Genomic DNA, 23606 nt, shown 5'->3' on the forward strand with positions numbered 1-23606 from the left:
CGTGATATGTGTTTAAACACACCTATTATAAATAGTATAAAAAAAAATCGGTATTTGCGAAATGATTAATCGCGATTAATCGATTTTAGAATCGATTCTAATAATGGGAATCGATTCCAATCCCTATCCTGAATAACTACGTAGGAAAGGATCAATTATTAGCGATTTCCAGGGGAAATCTTGCAAAATTCTCAGTTGTAAAGGTAGTTTGCTTATAAAAAAGTGTTTACATTACACAAAGTTTTATCACTCACTTATAAGCAAACTATTTGAATAATTGAAAATTTCCTGAGATTTCCTCCAGAAATCACTAGCAATCAGACCTTTTCTACAAAGTTATTCAGAAAAATTCTGGGGTTTCCACATTTGCGAAAACCAATTTCCTTAGGGGTGACATGCAGGAGGTCGCACTAATTTGAAAATAGCGATAATTACAAAATCAGTACATTATTTAATAATTCCATATATAAATTACTAATATTATCATATTCTTATACTTTCAAAACTTTTCTAGGATCTGGTAAAAAAAGTTTCAAAATGAAACTTTTCAAAACTCACTGATCCAAATCCAAGTCTAAGATCGGAGACAATGGTATCTAAAAAAAAACAAAAAAAAAATAAATATTTTTTTAATTAAAAAAAAAGTTCTGAAGCAAAACTTTTCAAAACTTACTGTTACCGATCCAATTCTAAAAATCGGAATCAATAGCTGATAGTGCCTAAAAAAACAGAAAAAAAAATTAAATAGTATTTTTTTTAAATATTAAAAAAAAGGTTCAAAACGAAACTTTTCAAAATTTACCGTTACTAATTCAAATCCAAGGGAACTGATAGTACCTAAAAAACAAAGAAAAAAAAAGTTAAAAAATATTTAAAAAAGTTTTGAAGCTAAGCTCTTCAAAACTTACCATTACCGATCTAAAGTTCAAATTCAAAGATCAGAGCTGATGTACCTAAAAAACAAAGAAAATAAAATTAAATATATTATTTTTTAAAAAAAAATAAAGTTTCAAAAGTTAAGCTTACTGATCCAAAATTCATATTAAAGTCCAGGATCGTTCCTAAAAAAATTTGAAAATGGAACGTTAGTAATGCCTACTAATGTTTCTAATTTAAAAAAATCCTGCCCTTCTTTATTTACCTTCTAAAATGTTTTGTCAGTTTTGAAGCGTCTTAAGAGTCCTACAATAAAAAAAAAAGTAATGGAACATTAGTAATATCAACTAATGTTCCTAATTTTAAAAAACACCCTCCCCCTCCTTTATTTACCTTTCAAAATGTTTCATCAATTTCAAAGCGTCTTGAGGGTTGCTACAATAAAAAAAAGAATTGGAACATTAGTAATGTCTACTAATGTTCCTAATTTAAAAAAAAATCCCCTTCCCTTCTTTAATTACCTTCTGAGACGTTCTGTTAGTTCTGTGTCTGAAAGGTTAATAAAAAAAAATCTTTTTTTTTTTATAAAAAAAAAGATCATGATCTGATAATCTGTTATTCATCAGACTAGGATCTCAGAAAATGCTTATATATGTAAGGTACCAAGGTGCTTAGCCAACATAGTAAAGTTTTATGATGTAAGAATTTTATAATGCTTAATTTTAAGAAAATTTTATACTATGTAAGATAATTAAATTGCATATTTTTGGTATTATTTTAAAATACTAAGAGTTTTTAGTTGCTTATTTTTCATATTTATATAACTTTTTAAAATATTATATATTGAATTTATAATTAATTTTTATTTTATTTTCACTAACGGTAAGTGTTAATTTTGTACTACATTTCACAATTTTATATAAATACATAAACAAAAATTTTTTTTTGATGAAATTTCATTTTTTTTTTCAATGTTTTATTAATTATCTGTCAATAGTATCTTTTTAATTTTTATTAAACTCGTATTATTTTTAATATAAAATTACTATATTATACATGTTTATTTTGTTAGATAAAATTACTATCATAAATATGTTTTACTTTAAAATATAATTTCACTACTCACCACTTTGGTTATATCAAATTATCTTTTATGCTTAAGTAAGTTTGTTCAGCAAGTTAAATCTACTTGTATTTTAATTTTCATATGGCTAAATATGATATTTATATAGAAAAGCATATTTTTTTTAACGGTAATAACATTTAAATTTTTCACTTTTTCGTTTATAATTTCAGAGCGTAATTACACCACTTCAGTCAAATGAATTCAACTTTCTAAATTAATTGAAGTTGTTCAGCAAGGTCGAAACTACTTATATATTAATTTTCATGAGTGTGGGTATAATACTTATGGAAAAAAGTGCATTTTTCATAACGGTACTAACTTCTGAATTTTTCATTTCTTTGTTTACAACTTCAGAGCGTAATTACACCTCTTTGGTCAAATGAAATCGACTTTCTAAATTAATTGATAATTGTTCAGCAAGGTCGAAACTACCACATATTAATTTTTATGGGTGTAAGTATAATACTTATGGAGAAAGTTACATTTTTTGTAATAGTATTAATTTCGAATTTTTCTTTTATTGTTTATTAACATTATTAATTGAATATTGTTAATCTACTTGTATATTATGTTTAGTTTAGCTTCACAACATATTTAAAATTGGATTTAATAAAATATATTAATTAATAAATATATTTTATAAATTATATGTGTTATAATAAAAATTCAATTAGGTTAGAAGATTGATTTGCTTATTTTTATATAATTTTTAAAGTTAGATATCAACAATGCTTAGCGATCATAGTAAAAACCTATGCTTAGAGCTACTAATAAAAATATTTTTGGGACCTTACCTATATAAGTATTTTCCGGGGGTCCTATACGACTTATCGGATCATGTGATCTATCTGATACAATAAGAAAAAACTACACTATTCATGGAAAATATAAATAATTCAGTAAATTCCATGATATAAGGTAAAATTAAAAAATCAGAACAAATGTTCTGATAAATTTTTGCATACACATACAGATATGCAATTAAAGTTTCAAAGTTAAAACTTTGGAATTCTAGTATCCAAATCGGAACCGATTTTTCTACAAAAAGAGAAAAAAATATTAAAAAATGTTTTTTTTTTAAATTTTGTAGTTTTGAAGTAACAAAGTAACAAAACTTCGAAACATCAGGATTCTGGTATCCAAATCGGAACTGATTTTCCTAAAAAAAAAGAAAAAAAATGGTATTTAAAGCGCGTTAAAATAACGTTTTTTTAATAGTTTTGAAAAAATTATTTGAAACTAACCTATGGGACTCAGTACCCAAGTCAGAACTGATTTCCTACAAAAGAAATAAAAAAACGTTAAATAATGTTTTTTTTAATAGTTTCAAAAAAATTATTCAAAACTAACCTATGGGATTCGGTATCCAAGTCGGAACTGATTCCCTACAAAAGAAATAAAAAAAATGTTAAAGTAACGTTTTTTTTAAAAAACATTTCAAAGTTTTAAAAAAAAAACTTTGAAACTTTGGGATTCCGGTTTCCAACTTTGGAACCGATTTTCCTATAATAAAATAAAAAAAGAAAAGTTTCAAATTGAAACTTTCTTTTTGGGATCGGTTTCCAACTTCAGAACCATTTTCCTACAATAAAATAAAAAAAATGTTTATTAACATTTTTTTAATAGTTTCGAAAAAAAAATTTTGAAACTAACCTATGGGATTTGGTATTCAACTTGGAGCCGACACATGATTTCTTTTTCTTGAATCTTTAATTGAACGTCTGAAATTTATTAAAAATTTCATTACTTTATATGCATTAGATATTTTCATTGGGTTGACTTGACTTTTAGTTAATTTGATTTTTTCTATTGGAATACAATTTTTACTAGCTTGAATAAGACCTTTTTTGATCTTATTCCATATATGATTAATATTATTTTTATTGTTAAAATTAAATTTTAAAATTTCTGAATTTGAAATGTATTTATTAAGATCATTCTGAAATAATTCCCATTGCTCTCCATCCATTTTATCATACTTATAAACTTCTTTAAATCCTTCCTTCCGTTTGATATTAGCAATATTTCCAATCAAATCTTCTGACCATATTGAATACACTAACATTCTATGATCAGTATTAATTGTTGTTGTATTAATAATTTTGCATTCTTGTGTTTCTGAAAATAAATTTTCTGTTACCCAAATGTAATCTATTCTAGAAGGATTTTGATTTGTATTAAAAGGATAGAAAGTATTTAAGGAATGTTGTGATAAATTATCGAACATGATATATAAAGGATCATAAAAATTTTGTTCATTTTCAATCCATTCAAAATGTTTATGTTCTTTTTTCATTTTACGATTATTACAGATATTTTTCATAATGAAGATTAAAATTACCAAGAAGAATAATTTCTGCATTTTGTGCTTTACTTTCTCTAACCAATTCTTTGATTTTATCAAAATAAATTTTAACTTCTTGATTAAAATTGTTTAAAGTAACTCGTCCAGATTTTCCATAATAATTAATGATTCTCATTTTTTTATTTCCACTAAAAATAAAATCAACATATATAATTCTTTCTTTGAAGCTATTATAATTGACTATATGCCATGCATAATTTTTCTTAATAATAAGACCTATACCATTTCCCCTATAATTAGTTTCCTCATTTGCAAAATAAGTAACATAATTATTTCTATAAAAATTAAAAGAATGTTTTGCCATTTTGTTCGATATATTAGTTTCTGATAGACCCAAAATAGTTATATTATATTCACCTAATATATCAATTAAGAATTGTTTTTTAACATCAGTTATACCTTTAATATTCAATGAAGCTATTTTAATTATATCTGATAAATTGAGTTGTTGACGTGTTTTCGAACGATAAATTTGTTGATTATTTAAATTTGAACGTGATTTTTGATTAACAGGGGAAGGATTATTATAATGTTTTTTCTTAAAAGAATGTGTTTTTTTATTGTTCATCATTAAAGATAATATTTAAAGGAGTATTTAATCCTCATGGGATTCATTATTGTCAATAATTTTATCCCCTTGAAAATTATTAACGTCATTATTATTGTCAGAAGTAAAATATTCCATAATTTTTGAGATATTTTTACTCATAGTTGATAAAGCATCACCGAATCTATTAATTTCATTATTTTCAGTTGTTTGTTTAAACTATTTTCTATATCTGAAGATCCTGAGGCTTCAAGTTGTTCATTATCAACTCTTGATCTTTTATTATTCTCATTTTGTAAGGCGATTATACTTCTATCTTGATTGACTTTAATATTTTTTCCTGAACTTGTTGTAGACTTGTTTTCTTTATATTTATAAAATTCAGATTTAATACGATAGTTTTCTTGTTGGATTTTTTTGAAATCATTAGCTAATTTATTCAAATTCTCATTAAGTTGTTTAATTTGCGTGAAAATTCCTGATCATGTGACTTTTCATTAACGTTATTATTTCTATCACGTGAAATATTTTTATTCCAATATCTATTAATATTTCCATTATTATATTTAGAATAATTATTTGAATTATTACTTTGCTGACATTTTTCAAATGAATTTTGTTTTGTTACATTTGCATAACTGCCTTTTTTAAACTTCTTGTTATTTTCTTGACGAAACTCCTTAAGCTTTTGCTTTCTATTCATTACACGTGGTTTAGCAGATAGTTCAATATCACACTTACTAATTAAATGATCAAAGGAACTACATCTATAGCATGATTTTTCACCTGGAGTTCCCCAATGAAGCGTTCTATTACAAAAAATAATATTTCTTTCTGCTGCAATACCTATATCTTCATCATTTTCATAATAAACTATTGCATAATTCAATGGTTTATTATTATTTGGATTACGTGGTATAAAAATATACTTAGGATTGTTAACTTCTAAAGCTTCATGTATATCATAAGCAGTTGAATTCCATGGTAATCCAGTTAATTTAACTGTATACATTGATCTTTTTTCTATTTCATCTTCTGACAAAATTTTTGGCACAATAAGTACTTGATGTTTTCCAATCCATTCTGACCATATGCCTTTGTAAAATTTTTGTAGACTTTCTTCTTTTTTATATGTAATGAAAGCTTGAATATATAAATTTCTAATTTTGGTATAAAAGCCATTTTCTTCTATTTCACCATATTTGTTAAATACAGCTCTAATTTGATAATTAGGAATTTCAATTGGAATATTTATAACTTTAATCGTTCTGCAATTTCTATCTTTAATTTCTTCTTCAGTAAAAACTTTTTTAGTTTTTTGATATGGTGTAAATTTTATTATTTCCTTAACCTTACTATTAGTACTTGATTCTGCATCTTCACCATTTTCATGTAACTGTTCATCATCGATAATATCAATTTCTAGATTAATAATTTTATCATAATCATTTTTCATGATTGGTAAAATGATAAATTCAGGTTCTTTCTTATTTAAGATAACTCCTCCGGCCAGAGTAACATTAATTCCAGCTAGTTGTTTTCTCAAATTAAACTTTTTTTGAATAATATTGTTTCCTGGAATAGAATCTTTTTTGATTTTAACTAAAATAGGTTTAGCCTTATTAAAAATTTCTGAATGATTATCACTAATTATGTCATTAGTATCACCATTTTTCTGATTATCCTTATTAAAAGATTGATCATTTGTTTGATTATCAATTTTTCCATTGTCAACGATCATTTCATCATTTTTTTCACCATCAATTGGTGCATCTGGATTTTCTGGTATTACTTGATTATCTGTATTGGATTTTGCTGCGCTACTGCTTTCAGATGAAGGAGCAAAAGTATCTTGACTAATATCCATATCATCAGTAGTTTTTTCAGTAGATTTATGTTGCCTAAAAGACAAACGAGGTTGTTTTTTCTGTTGTTTTTGTTCAACTTGTTTTTCTTTATCTTTTCTTTTAGTTTTACGAGAACTTGCAGGTTGCCAATCCTGAATAATAGGATTGATATTGAAGACTGGTTTATGTATCAAGTCTTGAAGAGTTTGCTGTTGTCCTGTTTTGTTAACTTCTTTATCTTGTTGCTGTCTTGTACTTGACCAAGTAGCGTGGACCCTAGGTTGCGACCCTGACATCTCGAACAAGTTAAAACCTAATAAACTTACTCTTAAAATTGAACTTTTTTCTTTAAAAATTCTGCAGTAAAAATGGTCTTGAATACAAAGAAGAAGAAGTTTTGTCTTTTATTAATAGCTATATAGCTATAGTATAAGATTCAATTACGAAGTTCACATGGTGCATTCCCAAAAAGATGAAAATCTGCATGAAGATTAGAGGACAAACTACAAATTAAGCGAAAAAGTGAATAAATAAGGAAGGTCATGCAGGATGATCACCACTTCAAAATCATACTATCGCCAACAAAAAATGTATCATAATGAAAGTATGAGGAAAAGTCTAAAAAGGGCAAGAAGGTTAAAAAAAATAAGAAGAAAAAACACAATCTGAAGATTTTGATTCTGATGTGCTTACAGATGTAAGCACTAGTGAAATAATGAGAAATACTGATGATGATAATGATCAATTGGGTGTTAATCAAGATGTAATTATAAATCAGTTGATTGCAGATGCCTCTGAATCACAATCACATGTTGATCAACATATTGATATGGAAATCTCAACAGTACAACCTATTTCTGAACTGGATGTAACGCCTCAGCTGCAGCTTGTAAAACAACCAGTTGACAATTCATCTAATTTGACAAAATCTTCAAATAAAAAAAAGAAGTCAAATAAAAATATTATTCAACAAGTTATTACAGGTCATAAACCAGATGATGATGGTACATCACGGATTAGAGATATATTGCGATTGGTTTATGATATTCCAGTATCCTTGACACCAGAAGAAATTCTGCAACAGTTAACTCTGTGGGAAAGACTATTTCATTACAAACAAAACAACAAAAGAAATACCAGACAGTTCATTTGAAGATAGAATTAACTTCCTTTCGTCTAGCCCAGTTCGAAGGTAATGATGGTCCAGTTTGAACTACGGTTTTAGGGGGGATACCAGTTCGGTGGTTTCCAGCAAGGTGCACACTCAAAGAAAGAAAACAATGTGAGAAGTTTCAAGCTACAATTCAAAAAATTCCAGATTTGATGACAGTAGCAACCTTATGGAAAGACCATCACCCACATTCATTCCTTACTGCGATTAATGGTTTGAAAAGCTTTAAAATTGTACAGATAGCAAAAGGGATCGTAAGCTTATTGGTTATTTTGAAAAGTGGATTGATATGCATACAGCATTAGATAATCAATATAATTGGGAGCAACAGCACCTGTCTTAGAATTGACATGATCCTCCAATGCAACGAACAAGGTCATTTGGCAATAATGCCAACAAGGATCAGAAAAGAACTTCAGGAAGTTGACAGACTGATAAAAGTCAAAAGAATTCTAAGAATTCTAAAAAGAAACCACAAGAGACAAAATCTGAGAAGCATAAAAAGCAGAAGAAAGATAAGTCCCATAAAACATCATGATCTAAGGTCTTAGCAGAAATTTTAGATGTTTTACGTGAATTAATTTAGGATATACTAGATTTTTTTAGGTTTTAGAATTGTTTTATGTTTTAGTTTTATTTTTTTTTTTATAGAGAAATATCTTTGAGCTAGTCACCAAAGGATGTATGAATACTGGTAGGATATTTTATGCATGTGAAAGTATTTGAGCAGGCATAATGGTAGATAGTTCTTTTGAACACATATTCTTAAGTCACCAAGTTTTTTATTAGTTTTTATTCGATCTTGTATTTAAACTAGATTAGTTCAATTTTGTATATTTTTCTTTTATAATAAATTTTTCCTTTGTTAAAAAAAACAAAAACAAAAACAAAAAAATGTATTATAACAAAACAATAAACAATCACGTGATCTCATGTTATGATACAAGATTTTTGTAAAATTATTTTCTAAAAACATTAAGTTTAAAAATCCCGTATACATTCCGTATGATTAATTTTTTCCGTATACATTTCGTATACATTAACTTTTTTTAAAAATGTTCAAAAATGAATTGCTTATTAAATATACGGAATTTTTATATGGAATCTATAGAAATGTACATAAAGTGTATACAAAACGTATCCTTTCCGTATACATATTTCTTATAGGGCTATATTTCTCGACATTTTGTATAATAGTTTTAATTTATTTTTTTCGTAAAAAATTGGTACAAAAGATCATCAGAAGCATTACCTGGTCCTTTAATATCATTTACTAATTAGTTCACTAATTTACTTTATTTAAAAATTCTTTCTTTCTTGATTTTTCGTTTTATTATTATTTTATTTTCGTCTTTTGAACTTGGAAATATGTATTTTATCTACTAACAACAAAATATTTTTTCTGCACTAGTGGCAGTGATTTATGCAGTAACTATTATTATACAATAATTATACAATAAGTTAGAATGCACTTACTGATCAATTATGATGACTGCGTATGAAACTTTGGAGTGAAAATGAATTGGTAGTCCGTTATTTTGCAAATAACTGTAATAAATTTGTTGAAATTTTTTTTGTTTTACAGGCAGATAAACGAATTAAAAATTTTAAGTCATATTACAAATCCTAAAGAATTGGAATAGAAGGATAATATTACCCATCCAGCAGAAATTAGGAAAACATATTAAACAAGTCCTAAATCCAAAAGAAATATTATCAATTGATTTTCCAAATAATTTGCAATTCTTTCTATAAATATATATTGCATCGTAGTATCAACGTGGTCATAATAATTATTAGATTCCAAGAAGAAAATTTTTAACTTGTTAACTACTCATTTCAATATAAGAAATATATGATTAAATCCCGCCTTTATTCCAAAAAAAAAAAAAAAAAATGAATTTTTATGCCGATCATTTAATTCCGTCTGGCCAGCTTTGTCATTCATCGATCAAATCATTTCTAATTTTGTTCATTGTTTCCCTTTTTGTAAAAATATTTATATTAAAATATATATTGCTATCCGCTATACTTTTAATGATATAATTTGTGGTAGAATATATTTTTCCACAATTATTACATTTTTATTAAAGGATAGTAGGTTTTAATTAAGATCAAATTAATTTCATTTATTCCATATTTTAGTAAGATACAATAACAGACAAATGATTCATGCTTTGTGTTACATATTAGGAAATGTTAAAATCTGACACATCAGGAAATCATTCTAAAAAGGAAATGACGCTTAGCAGAATTTATACACTCTCCGTAAAATAACTTAATTGGATTAGATCAGTATAGAAACTTCTATAGAATTCTATAAAATATATATATATATAAATATAAAAGAATTATTTTTATTTTCCATTAAGAAGGTCTAAAAATAAATTTCGTTTGTTTACTTCTATACCAATATAGCAATGTAGCATTATCAATTCTATGAGGAAATTGTTCTTAGAAATTTATTCTACACAGAAAATCTTGGTATAACATGAATAAATTATAAATAATTGGAAAAAAAAACTTTATTCTGTAAACTTTAAGTATTTTCTTTTCAAAACAATGTATAATTAATTCCTTATCAATTTCTTATTAATAATAGCTTTCTTACCTCTGTTATCATTGGAGAAGACATTTTCATAGAAACATTAAATCACATAAGTGATCAATCGTATTTTACAACTTTGACTCAAACCACCCTCATTTAAAAATAAAATATATATTGTAGTGATAATGTTAATATTCTATAGACGGTTTAATTTCTTTAAAATTTATTTGTTAATCCATACATTCGTTCTTTTCCGTTATACACTTATACTTCATATTATTCAATCACGTTACCATGGGATTATGAGACTTTTACCACGTTATCCTTTTTTTCAATTTTTTCTTGCTTGGAATAGATACCATTAAAATATATAATATTAGGATTTGGAATTAGATTTTATTATTCAAGTAGTGACTTATTTAATCGATTATTTTGTTTTTATTTTTCATTTACTTATTTCGTTTCATTTCAATTTATTTTTATTTTATTTTAATTTATTTTTTTTTGGCTCAAAATATTTTTTTACCATGTATTAAATTACTTAACGTTAAATTTCTTTTTACTTTTCTTATTTTACTATTACTACCTTATCCAGTGATTTTTTGAATTCCTCCACGATCTTATTAATTATCATAGTTGTCAAAGGACGTAATAATAAAGAATTCAGATTATATTTAATAACCTTAAATTTTAGATCGAATTATTTTAAAATACTTTATCTTCTAAAAGATTTAATATTTCACCTTTGATGTTTGAAGTTCTTATAAAGCCATTATATTATATTTTTAATTATTATCTGTCTAATACAGTATGAATAGATATAATACCTTTTATTGAAAGTAAATAGTCTTTTTTGATGCTGCAATTGATGAGCTTAATTTACTATAACTTGGCGTAGTTTTCTTCAGAGTGGAAAACAAATACTTCAAATAGCAAATTACACCTTACCATTTAAAAGATTTAATAATTTTGGGATTGATAAATTTCATAAATATAAAACATGTATTTTGAAAAACTGATTTTCACACGTGTCTTTTTTCATCACTCCTTATATTTATTTGAGGTACAAAATCTATTCATCACGCACTAACTGTGCCATACTTAATTTCAATCAAATTACGTACATAATGCCGGCCATTTCGTGACATTTTTTATGCTTGCAGTTTGGCTGCGCCATGCTACTTTATTATAAAAAGTTTATTTACGCTATAAAAATGCTGTTAGTATGTATTTAAACAACAAATATTTGTAATTATACGCGCTACCTAATAACCACATTTTGTTAAATAAACTCAATTTGATCAGGACCCAGAAATATATATATAGGGGTTTACTATAAGCTGTACGCATTTTTTCAGGGCCGGAATTATGATAATGCCAGTTGGTTACTATAATAGGAAATAAAGTCTGACTGGCATTATCAAAAATTATCTAAAAAAAGAAAGATTTTCATGACTTTTTTAGTTCAAAATAGGACCCCGAAATATACATAAAAGGATCAGGTCAGAGTTTGCGTATAATGAGTCAAAAAATCATGTAGATCATTCCTTTTATGGATAATCCCAGCCAAAATAATATTTCCTAATTTAGATAATGGCTGAAATTATCGTAATTCCGGCCCTGAAAGAATGTGTATTTTGGACCACTTCTGGACCTGACCTCTACATATATATTTCGGGGTCCTTTCAAAATACGCCAACTCAAACCTGAAACCTATGGCAAGCCGAGTTAGACAAAATTATCAGACATTGTGCGATAAAATATCAAGCATGGCTAGATAAAATGTCACCCTGTGTTTGACATTTTACCTGTTTATGCTTGATATTCATTTGTCTGTATTTGATATTTTATCCGTCCATGTTTCATATTTTGTCAATCCGTGCTTGATGTTTTATTTGTACATGCTTGACATTTTCATCTGTTCATGCTTGATGTTTATCTATCACGTGCTTGATGTTTTATCTGTTCATCTTGATGTTTATCTATCACATGCTTGATGTTTATCTGTATGTGCTTGACGTTTTATCTGTACGTGCTTGATGTTTTTATCTGTTCATGCTTGATGTTTATCTGTCGCATGCTTGATATTTTAACTGTCTGTGCTTGATGTTTTTTGTGTCTATGCTTGATATTTGGTCTGTACATACTTGATATTTTTTATCTATGCATGCTTGATATTTTTTTTTCTGCACCTGCTTGATATTTTTGTCTATCTGTTGATACCTTTTTATCTGCACCTGCTTGATATTTTTGTCCTGTTCTTTTGATATCTTTTTTTTTATCCTTGCTTGACAAATAATGTAGACTTTATGATGTAATTTTATTTCTTTCCTTAACCATTTTTAATAAAAACCTGATTATCACAAACAAACGCGAATGTAATACAAGAAAAAATTTTTCTTGCGACAAAATTTCTCAAAATTTAAAATACTATATCAGTTATTTTTTCTTACATATACATTGCTTGAAAATAAATATTCATCATGTTTAATAGCTCTCAAAACAATAGAGATTATGGAAAATGCTGTGCTATAGAAAGTAGTGAACGATGTGGATGTCAGAGATTTATAGCACTTAATAATGGAAAAACTTGTGAAGTTTGTAATCACCACTATGGTTATCACGAAGATAAAGAAGAAAATAGATTATTAAGCAATAGGCAAAGGGTTTCTACTTTAGATGAATTATATACTCAGTCTAATAATTCTAATATTACCCAAACTTTTGATAATCAAGAGACTGATACATCCCTATCTACTAATTCTGTATTAAATCAGTTGTTAGCTGGACGAGCACTTGAAGAACAGTCCATAGCAAATGAATTAAGCAAAACTTTTGCTCAAAGTCGTTTAGTTAACAATAACCAATTGTTTGATCTGTCCTTACAAATGAATCGAAATAAAAGAAGAAAACATGTGGAAATTAAACCTAAAATTAAAGAAATGTGTGTTACAGTTATTGTTTTACCTGATGTTGGTCCTCAACTTAAAATGCCAACAATAATACAGCCAAGGTAAAAAGTTTTATTAATTATTTATTTTTTATTTTTTTTTTATTTTTTTTTTTAATTATTATTAATTACAATTATATTAAAATTTTTAACTAATTTTTATATAAGATACGAAAAAATTCGTGATGCTGGTTTAATTAAAGATATAACATTCAAGGAAACAGATAATATCATACAAAAAATTGAAAGTAATTTTCCGGCATTAGCAGATAGGGAATGGACGTTCAGATCCACATCTACAAACCATACAACTGTAGAATATGTATTAACTGATGAAGTTACTCTTAATTTTGCATTGATTAAAAGGTAAAAAATCAATTCAATTTTATGTACATACTGTATTTTATAAATTTAATAAAATCTAATATTTTATTTATTTCAGACTATTAGTAAATAGAACTAAATTGTACTTATCGCCAAAGTATTTACCAATTCAATTACCTCAAGAAGAAGATACTCAATTAGAATGGGTAGATATCGAAGTAGATGATGATTCTTTAAGGTTGTTTAATAATTATAATTTTTTTTTTTTTTTTTTTTTTGAGAAGTCTTGCATTAATTTCAATATTCTTTGGTTAATAATTTTTATAAATTAATTTAGAATGCAACAGACTTTAAGACATACCAGTAGAACTGGAGTGGATGCTAATATGTCACACATGATTCCATTATCTTATAATTCATCATCTGCAACAACATCAACAGCTACAACAGAAATATCAACATCTTACATTAATGATTCATCAGCTGCAACAGCATCAGAATCAGCAACATCAACATTAACAATTTTGGATTCAACTAATCCAATTAATACACCTTTATTAAGATCTACTGGACGAACTTCTGGATCAACAATTAGATCAGATGAATCCCTTGTAGAAATTACTGAAATAGATTCGTCTGATTTTTATAAAAATAAAAATAAAAATGTAGATAATTTCATTCAAGAAATTTTAACACAATTACAAGTAGATAACTGTATATCTGGAATGAATATGATTAAAATAGAAAATACGATAGATGTTGTTGATAATATAATGGATTGGATCAAACATACAACTGATGTTGATTTATTAAAAAAGCCATTTATTTCTGTAACTAGTGAAAGGTAAATTTTTAATTTAATATAAATTTATAATCTTTAATTTTACAAAAAAAGAAATTTAATTTTTTGCTTAAAAACTAATGTAATAGGGTTGCTGATGCCGGAGGAGTTTTTTTACATGTAATACAAAAGTTTTGGGACCAAATCAAAGATTATAAATTTGGAGATTGTGGAAATACGAAGTTATTTGATACAAGTCATGAAACATATATATCTTGTTATAGCTAATCCCCTTACCATTTATAAAAAAACACTTAAACTTATAGGAAAATTATTATTCTGGTGCTTAATTCATGATGGTGCATGGCCTCACTGGATTGACAATTTTCATTTTAAATTTATATTTGAAATGGAAATAGATTATATTCAAGTTATTGAAAATTTACAACCAAATGTTTATAAAATAATTGAAAAAATACTTGATTACGAAGAAGAATTAAAACTGGGAATGATAGAGGTTTAGGGGAATGGGCTATTCAACATGAATTACAGGTAAATAATATTTACAATTTTAATATGTGATTATTAAATTATGTATCTTAATAATATAATATATTATACAGGAAGCAAATTTATTATCATCAACTAATAACAAGATGGATATAGCTCAATTTATAGCCAAATTTGAAATTGAAGACTCAAGAATTTCTCAATTAAATGATTTAAAGAAAGGGTTTGACGTTTTTAAAATAGTTGAGGTATGTAATTTATATATTTATCTTTTAAATTAAATTAAAATAATAAATTATTAATTTAAAAAACTTTAATTAATAAAAGATAATCAAGATGAACATTTTCGATATCACATGGAACGACTTTAAGAAAAAACTTTATAAAGTGGTTATATCGGAGAGTGATCTCTTAGAACAATTTGATACTAAGATGAACATTAAAAGAATTGAAGGGAAAGTGATGAGAGAAACATGTTACTTGGTATTCTTTGATTATTTAAGAAGTCTTAAAATACCTTTAGATCGAAAAAATGTTTTAAGATTTATATGTGGAAGAATATCTATTCCACTTCCTGATCATCAAAAAATTCAAGTAAATATTTTATAATTTTTAATTACTTTATAAATAAATAAAAGCTAATTGTAATAATTTTGTTTATTTAGATTAAATGGAAAAATAGTGGAAGCAAGGAGCAGCAGCTCCTTAGGATACCCCACGCTAAAACTTGTATGCGAACTATATGGCTTTCAGATAATTATGAAGAAAATGAAATTGAAATATTTAGGCAAGATTTAAAAATTGCACTTGAACAAAGCATTAATAATGGTTTTTGTGATTAGGTTTGATTATAGTCTAGAAATTTAAATATTTTGAAAATTTTGATTATTATATATAGCTAAATGTATATATAATTGGCTTATAACAAGTAATAAAGAAAATTAAATTTCTTAGAATATTATTTTGTCCACTTTTAATTTTATTTTTACGTAATTAGGTTCAAAATTAGCTTAGTATCTGGGAACAGTTAAAGTATATTTATTATTTTTATGATGTATTTTTGTTTGGATTGATGAGTTTGTAAAAGAGGATGTTTGTACTTGACATGGGCTCACTCTACGTATCTGTTAGATAGGATACTTTTTAAATAAATCCTAATAAAGATGCACAGTTTTTAAAAAAAAAAATAAATAAATAAATAAAGGAAATTGAATAATATAATAAATAAAAGAAAAAACCAATTTTTATTCTTAATACTAATATAATCATCATTATTAGTTACTAGCATTAATATTTTTATTACAATTATCATTATACAATTAAATATTATTTATTTTTAGTTTAATGTGATTAAAGAAAATTATACATTATCCTGCAAATTACTATTATTATATTAATAAATTTATTTAAAAATTAATTACCAAAAAATTAATTAAAAATTTATTTCTAAATAAATCAAAAAATAAATTATAAAAATTATATTAAATTATATTATTTTTTATAAATTACTTAAATTGTTTTTATTAAAGTATCTAAAAACTATTTTTTTTTTAATATTAAGATTTAAGATAAATAAATACTCTACTTTATTAAATAACAAATTTAAATATAGCAATACATTAAAAAAGAAAATTAACTTTAAATAAAAATATACTCTATAACAAATTATATAATTTTTACAAATATAATAATAAGAAATTATAAATACTATATATGTAAAAAATAATAAAAAAATAAATTTAAAGTTCAAATTTCATTTTATTATCAAAAAAAAAAATTTTAAAAATATTTATATTAATAATTTATATTATTAATTTATCATATTATAATATAAAGTAATATGTAATATGAAAATATCATTATTTTTTTTTATATAATATAAGTTGAATAATTATTATTAATAATAAATTGAATTACTTGTTTTATTGTTTTTTAAAAAAAATAATTAAATTTTAATTATTATAAGAATAAAGAAATTTATAGTAAATAATCTTTTAAATAATCCTATCTTATTAATTATTTTCCATTTTATAATTAGAAAGGATTAAAATATTAATTTAAAAACAAATTTAAAAAACATTATTTTAAGAACACTTATTTATAAAATTATAAAAATTATATCAAATATATTTAATCAAATATTTATAATTTGATCTAAAAAATATTATATTTATAGTACTATTAATAAAATTTTAAACTTCAAATTGTTAAAATTACAAATTTTTATAAATATTTAAATATCAAAATAGATTTAAAAAGAAATGTTAAATGTCAAAAAAGTTAATGATACAAAAAGTATTAAAAGTATTACTATCACGTAATAAATTCTATCGCGTGCTTAGATGATTAATATTTTGCATTGCTTAACTTTAATACCAGTTTAATTTTTTAAGATTCATTTCCAAGAAACTACAGAAGCTACGGAATCTATGATTGGATCAATTCAATTATAAATCGTTGCCAGAAATTAAGTTCTGGTTTTCAAGATAATTTTCGCCAAGAATCATGTTCAAGATTTTCATGTTAATTTTTTTTACCCTCTATTCATATCAGTTTCATTATCATCAGCAAGTAGTAATATGATGCTATGCAGATGCTATGCATTCATCTCAAAAAATGATTCTTAAGTATATTATTTAATTGTTTAAAATGTTATAATTAAATATGAACACAGTACCCAAAGACATATGGCTACAATTGAAGGGTTAGGTTTCACAGTTTCAAACTTTGTGTAGCATGACCAAAAATAATCATATCGTAATGCTGATTCTGAAGAGATGCGTGAAGTGAACCGAACCGGTTCCAAAAACTGGTTCAAAATATGGCCATCATCAAAATTATGATAACTATGAATCAGCTCACATTTTTCTTAATGGGAACCGAAGTGGAACCAACGGTGAAATCGAATGAACCGTCTTCCACTACGCCATGTATCCTTGTATCCTTCATTATGTTTGCTCCTTTCACTATGCTTTGTGTTGATTAAAAATCATGACGTTTAGTATTAAAAAATAATCAGTGTAATTATTATATGTATATGTTAAAAGAACGGATTTGACTGAGTTGATGATCAGAATGTCGATCATTTTTGCCAAAATTATTTTATTTTGATCTGCTTGTAATGTATGACAAATTTATTGGGTAATAGTGTTATCATTTAAAGAAAAATGGCGTAATTATTATCACATGATTTCCAATTTGATTTAAATTTTGTAACAAACATCGCATATTTGTGTAATTGTTTTGACAACTTCTCCTTAATTAGGCCAATTATTTGTTTTTTTAAAAAAAAACAAAGTCCTAAATCATGTCATCTCAAAATGATATTATATGTGAAAGTTGTGATGAAATATATGCAAATATTGATCATAAATGGTGTGGACAATGTGTAATAAATAACTTGAAAAAAAATTTCATGAACTGGACTAGTGGAAACGAAAAGATTGATAATTTTATTCAAAAAATGCAATTAAAAATTAAAAGATATGATGATATAATTGTTGAATGGATACCTTACAACCAATTAAATGATGTTAAAAAAACAAACAAAGATGGTTTTGCTACAGCAATACTATGGAAGGATGGTTTATTAAAATATGATAAAAAAGAAAGGAAACATAAAAGAATATCTAATATAGAAGTTTCTTTAAAATGCTTGAGCAATTCACAAAATGTTATTAATGAATTTTCAAATGAGGTATGAAACTTCTATTTCTTTTGTAATTTAGTAGGACTCAGAAATAAATATATAGGGGTCAGGTGGTGAAAAAAATTTTACTATGAGCTGTACACATTTTTTCAGGGCCGGAATTATGATAATGTCAGCCGGTTACTCTAATGGGAAATGAATTTCTGAATGGTACTATCAAAATTATCTAAAAAAGGAAAGATTTTCATAATTTTTTTAGTAACCTTTATACAGTCAGCCCCCTTTATAGTCACACCCCTCGGGACCGAAAAAAAAGGGTGTGATTATAAAAAAAGTCATATGTTGTGACTATAGAGGAGGTTTTTCTAATATATTTATTAGTACATTGGGCCAAAATATGGTGTGCTTATAAAGGGGAATTTTATATGTTGTGATTATATGGGGGTGACTATATAGGGGGTCGACTGTATATATATTTCTGAGTCCTAATTTAGTCTTATTAAAGTACTTTTATTATAACAACTTTTTATATTAACAGGATGAAACATATTCCATTAAACAGGATGAAACATGTTCCACTGAAGTGAATGAATTTGAATATGATATTCATGGTATTTCTTATATTCCTAAAATATATGGAATATCTCAACATCCAGATACAAAAGATTATATTATAGTACTTAATAATAGTTATTGCAAAGAATGTGGTGAAATATATACAGAAGTACAGGGAAAATGGTGTAAACCATGTCAAATAAATAATTTAAAACAAAATTTTACAAACTGGACTAGTGGAAATTATAAAATCGATGATTTCATTCAAGAAATGCAATTGAAAATTGAAAGCCATTATAATATAATTGTTGAATGGATACCTTATAATCAATTCAATAATGTTAAAAAAACAGGCAAAGACGACTTTGTTACAGCAATATGGAAGAATGGTTCATTAAAATATAATGATAAAGAAATAAAATATGAAAGAGAATCTAATAAGGAAGTCACTTTAAAATGCTTGACTAATCCTCAAAATGTTATTAGTGACTTGCTAAATGAGGTTTGAAACTTCTAATTTTTGCAATTTATTCCTTAAAAGTACTTTATTTTAACAACTTTTATATTTAACAGCAGGCTAAAGCAGATCCTATTAATGACAAACCTACAATATATGGAATATCCCAAAATGCAGATACAAAAAATTATATTATAGTATTTAATAATAGTTATTGCAAAGAATGTGGCGAAATATATACAGAAGTAAAGAATAAATGGTGTAAACCATGTCAAATAAATGGCTTAAAACAAAATTTTGTAAATTGGACTAGTGGGAATGAAAAAATTGACAATTTTATTCAAAAAATGCAATTAAAAATTAACAACTGTAATAATATAATTGTTGAATGGATACCATATAATCAGCTTAATAGTATTAAAGAAATAGGTAAAGGCGGATTTTCTACAGTCTATTTAGCAATATGGAAAGATAGTCCATTAAAATATGATAAATATAAAAAGGAATACAATAGGATAATTAGTAATAAAGAAGTTGCTTTAAAATGCTTATATAATTCACAAAATATTACTAATGAATTTTTAAATGAGGTATGAAATTTATTTTTTAGACTTCATTAAATACTTTCGAATAATTAATTGTTTTTACTTTTTGATAGGCTAATGCATACTCTATTGCATACTCTGTCAATCATATCTCTTCTTTTGATGATGATTTTGGGGTAAATTATGATGGAATTCTCAAAATATATGGGATATCCCAAAATCCAGATACAAATAACTATATTATTGTACTTGAATATGCAAATAGTGGAAATCTTAATAATTGCAATAATAATATCATTAGAAATTACTATTGGACTGAAAAATTGGATGTACTAAGTAAAATTGGTGAAGGTCTTAAAAAAATTCATAGAAATAAAGTAGTCCACCGTGATCTCCATACAGGAAATATATTAGTTTCAATTGTTAACAACCTTAATTGTAATACTGGAAATTATTTTAATGATATATATATTTCAGATATGGGATTATGTGAGAAGCAAGTAATATAGACAAAACAAAAATTTATGGAGTTATGCCATTTGTAGCACCTGAAGTATTAAGAGGAAAGCCATATAATCAAGCAGCAGATGTATATAGTTTTGGTATGATTATGTATTATATTGCAACTGGAAGACAACCTTTTGCCAATTGTGCTCATGATAGTGTGTTAGCATTAAATATATGTAATGGAATTAGACCTGAAATAAGTGAACAAGAAGCACTAAAATTTTATATTGATTTAATGAAAAATTGTTGGAATCCAGATCCAGATAAGAGACCAAGTGCTATTGAAATAAAAAAATTGTTCAAGGATTTTTGTTATTCTCATGATGAAGAAATTGAAAAGCAAATTGAAAAAGCAGATGAATATAGAAGAACAAATTTTTTGTCTACTGGAAATAGTCAATCAATTCATCCACAAGCTTGTTATACTTCTCAATCACTCAATCAATTTACAAAAGATCTTTCAAAAGATGATACTGATTGTTTAGACTGTATGATTATTGATTGTACTAAAGCTATTATAAATTAATATTATTACTTATTTCTTACTAAATTACAAATCATTTTATAGGTAGGTTATCGAACAAAAATGAAAATAAATAAATTAGAATATGCATCTGCATCAAATATAAAATATAATTTATAAAATTTCATCTAAAAAAAAAGTGATGAATATAAAATATAAAAGGGTTAACACAATTGTGAAAACTCATGTTCTAACTATAATTTGATACTAAACTCCTTATATTAGATAAGAAGCAACAAACTTAAGCCTAGTATTAACTATTAACAATTTTATAATTAGGATATTATTTTTCTTTTGTTGATGTCATTGTATTTTGTATAACACTAATTATAGAGTACATGTAATTTTTTTTTACATAAATAAAAAAATTAGTTTGTAATTGAATAAATAAAGTATAAGATTGAAAATATTATTAATTGTTAATTTTATGGTGATTAAAATTAAGAAATAAATTAATAATTAATGTAAATATTCTAGTAATTATCAATTTTTTAGACGTATTATTGGTGAATTACTACTTACCAGTTACTATAATAGCTTCAATAGTGGATTTATTGATAACATTTTTTTCAAAATAATAAAATTTCCTATTATGCAGTTATATTTCATATATCAAAATTATTATACACTTAATCACTTGTTACAGATAAACATAGTGTCTCTTTATTAATGATTAGGTTATCTGGTTATGAATATTGATATTGTGATAATACTTATCAAGGCAGAATACAAAATATTGATACTGTAATTTATAGAAATGAGGTATTCAATTTAAAATATATATTTTAACCTAGGCTGGGACTTTATCAAGCTAATTAAGAGTAATAAATAAATATTTACCGACCATATTAATATGCTTTAAATTATATAATATATTTTAAAAAAGATTTATATATGTACAGTATATATATAATATTAATTGTCAAGTTCCCACTCAAGTTCCCTTTCTACGATATTTACTTAAAAAACTGGAAAAACTATAGTCCGGAAGCCAATATGTTAACTTCAACAGTATATATTAGCTTAATTAAATTTAATTATTAGAGAATAAAAAATTTAGCAATATTCTCATTAAAAGTATCTTTTTGTAAATGGTTATTTTGTAAATGTTTATCATGATAAAAATTAAGATGATGCTGATTCAGATAATTTGGAAGTGAATATGCTTTGTACAGGCAAAAAAAAATATGTAGTTTGAGAATTAAGTTGTTTAAATTGATAGGAATTATACAAAATTAATGCGTAATTTCATATAAAATTTTTTGTTGTGTTTATTAAATTATCAAATAGAGTATAGTAACAGAAATTTTTTTATAAAATTAGATGAAATTAGGTCAAAACGAATCTACAACTAAGGTGATTTCTAATGATATTAAAAAAGTTATTATTAATATGGAGCTAAAAGTAATAAAAGAGTTCACCATCTTTTAAAATTTAAATAATAAAATTCGCTTAACTTTAAAATCAATAATATACTTATATTTCTTTGAAATATTATAGGCAAAAGAAATAAATTTAAACCAAAGTTTTTATTTTAGAAAATAAAAAAGTACTATGGTAGTTATTTACTATACTTATAATGCAAATAGCTCAGTGATATTTCTATTTCAAAGTAGGGACGTGAAACGGAACAATTCTTTATTTTTGGCCGAGTCTGTAGATTGATCCATATAATTATTATTTATATATTCTTCGATATAATACATTTGTAATCCAATTTAATTTCCTTTATAATTTGAACAATTCTATCAGATTACCTGTTCAATAAAACCATTATAAAGACGTGAATCTGAACGAAGAAAAAGATTATATTTTTTGATTAATAACGTTTCCACGTATCCAAAGATACAATGGTTCTAAAAAAAAAGGTTAATAATCAAACTCTAGCTTTGAGTATATCTAGAAACCATAGATAATAACATTGTAAACTTGCTCGCAATGTTTGACATTAATTAAAAGAAAGCAAAGCAAGTCATTATTTGTGAATTTTTTGGAAAATTAATCTTTAATAATTTTTGTCTTCCTTGGTGTCAAGGTTTTGTACGGAATTTTCCCAAGTTCAGAGATTATGTTCGCAAAAACATTTATACTTAGCATATATAATTAAGTATTAAAAAAAAAAAGATTCACAACTCGATCCAATAATTATCTGATTAATCATATAAAACAAATTTTGATGTTAAGTTATGATTGAAATTTCAAACTAAATAAATATTCAAGTAAAACCAAAGATTTTAGCTTAAACGGACATACTTTTTTAATATAATTGGAAAGTTACTTCTTTTAAACAGCATATTCCTTTTCTATTTGTTTATCCATCAATAT

General features: G+C 25.0%; 3 protein-coding genes across 3 annotated transcripts; 2 read left to right on the top strand and 1 right to left on the bottom strand.

Annotated features, from left to right (window-relative positions):
* Window positions 1-5072: 5072 nt before the first annotated feature.
* Window positions 5073-7057, bottom strand: OCT59_025638 (uncharacterized protein; the record flags this gene model as incomplete). Its single annotated transcript, XM_066139939.1, has 2 exons — window positions 5073-5344; window positions 5506-7057. 2 exons carry the CDS (start codon window positions 7055-7057, stop codon window positions 5073-5075), a joined length of 1824 nt encoding a protein of 607 aa, XP_065992219.1.
* Window positions 7058-7476: 419 nt separating this feature from the next.
* Window positions 7477-7973, top strand: OCT59_025639 (uncharacterized protein; the record flags this gene model as incomplete). The annotated part of the gene is made up of 2 exons (XM_025309760.2): window positions 7477-7765; window positions 7942-7973. The coding sequence occupies 2 exons, from the start codon at window positions 7477-7479 to the stop codon at window positions 7971-7973; spliced, it is 321 nt and encodes a 106-aa protein (XP_025189645.2).
* Window positions 7974-12963: 4990 nt separating this feature from the next.
* On the top strand, window positions 12964-15887 carry OCT59_025640 (uncharacterized protein; the record flags this gene model as incomplete). Its single annotated transcript, XM_066139948.1, has 9 exons — window positions 12964-13493; window positions 13599-13796; window positions 13873-13992; window positions 14092-14598; window positions 14685-14791; window positions 14862-15052; window positions 15159-15293; window positions 15373-15639; window positions 15711-15887. The coding sequence occupies 9 exons, from the start codon at window positions 12964-12966 to the stop codon at window positions 15885-15887; spliced, it is 2232 nt and encodes a 743-aa protein (XP_065992220.1).
* Between the last annotated feature and the right edge of the window lie 7719 nt (window positions 15888-23606).

The sequence above is a fragment of the Rhizophagus irregularis genome, chromosome 5 (assembly GCF_026210795.1).
Source record: "Rhizophagus irregularis chromosome 5, complete sequence".
Lineage (NCBI taxonomy): Eukaryota > Fungi > Glomeromycota > Glomeromycetes > Glomerales > Glomeraceae > Rhizophagus > Rhizophagus irregularis.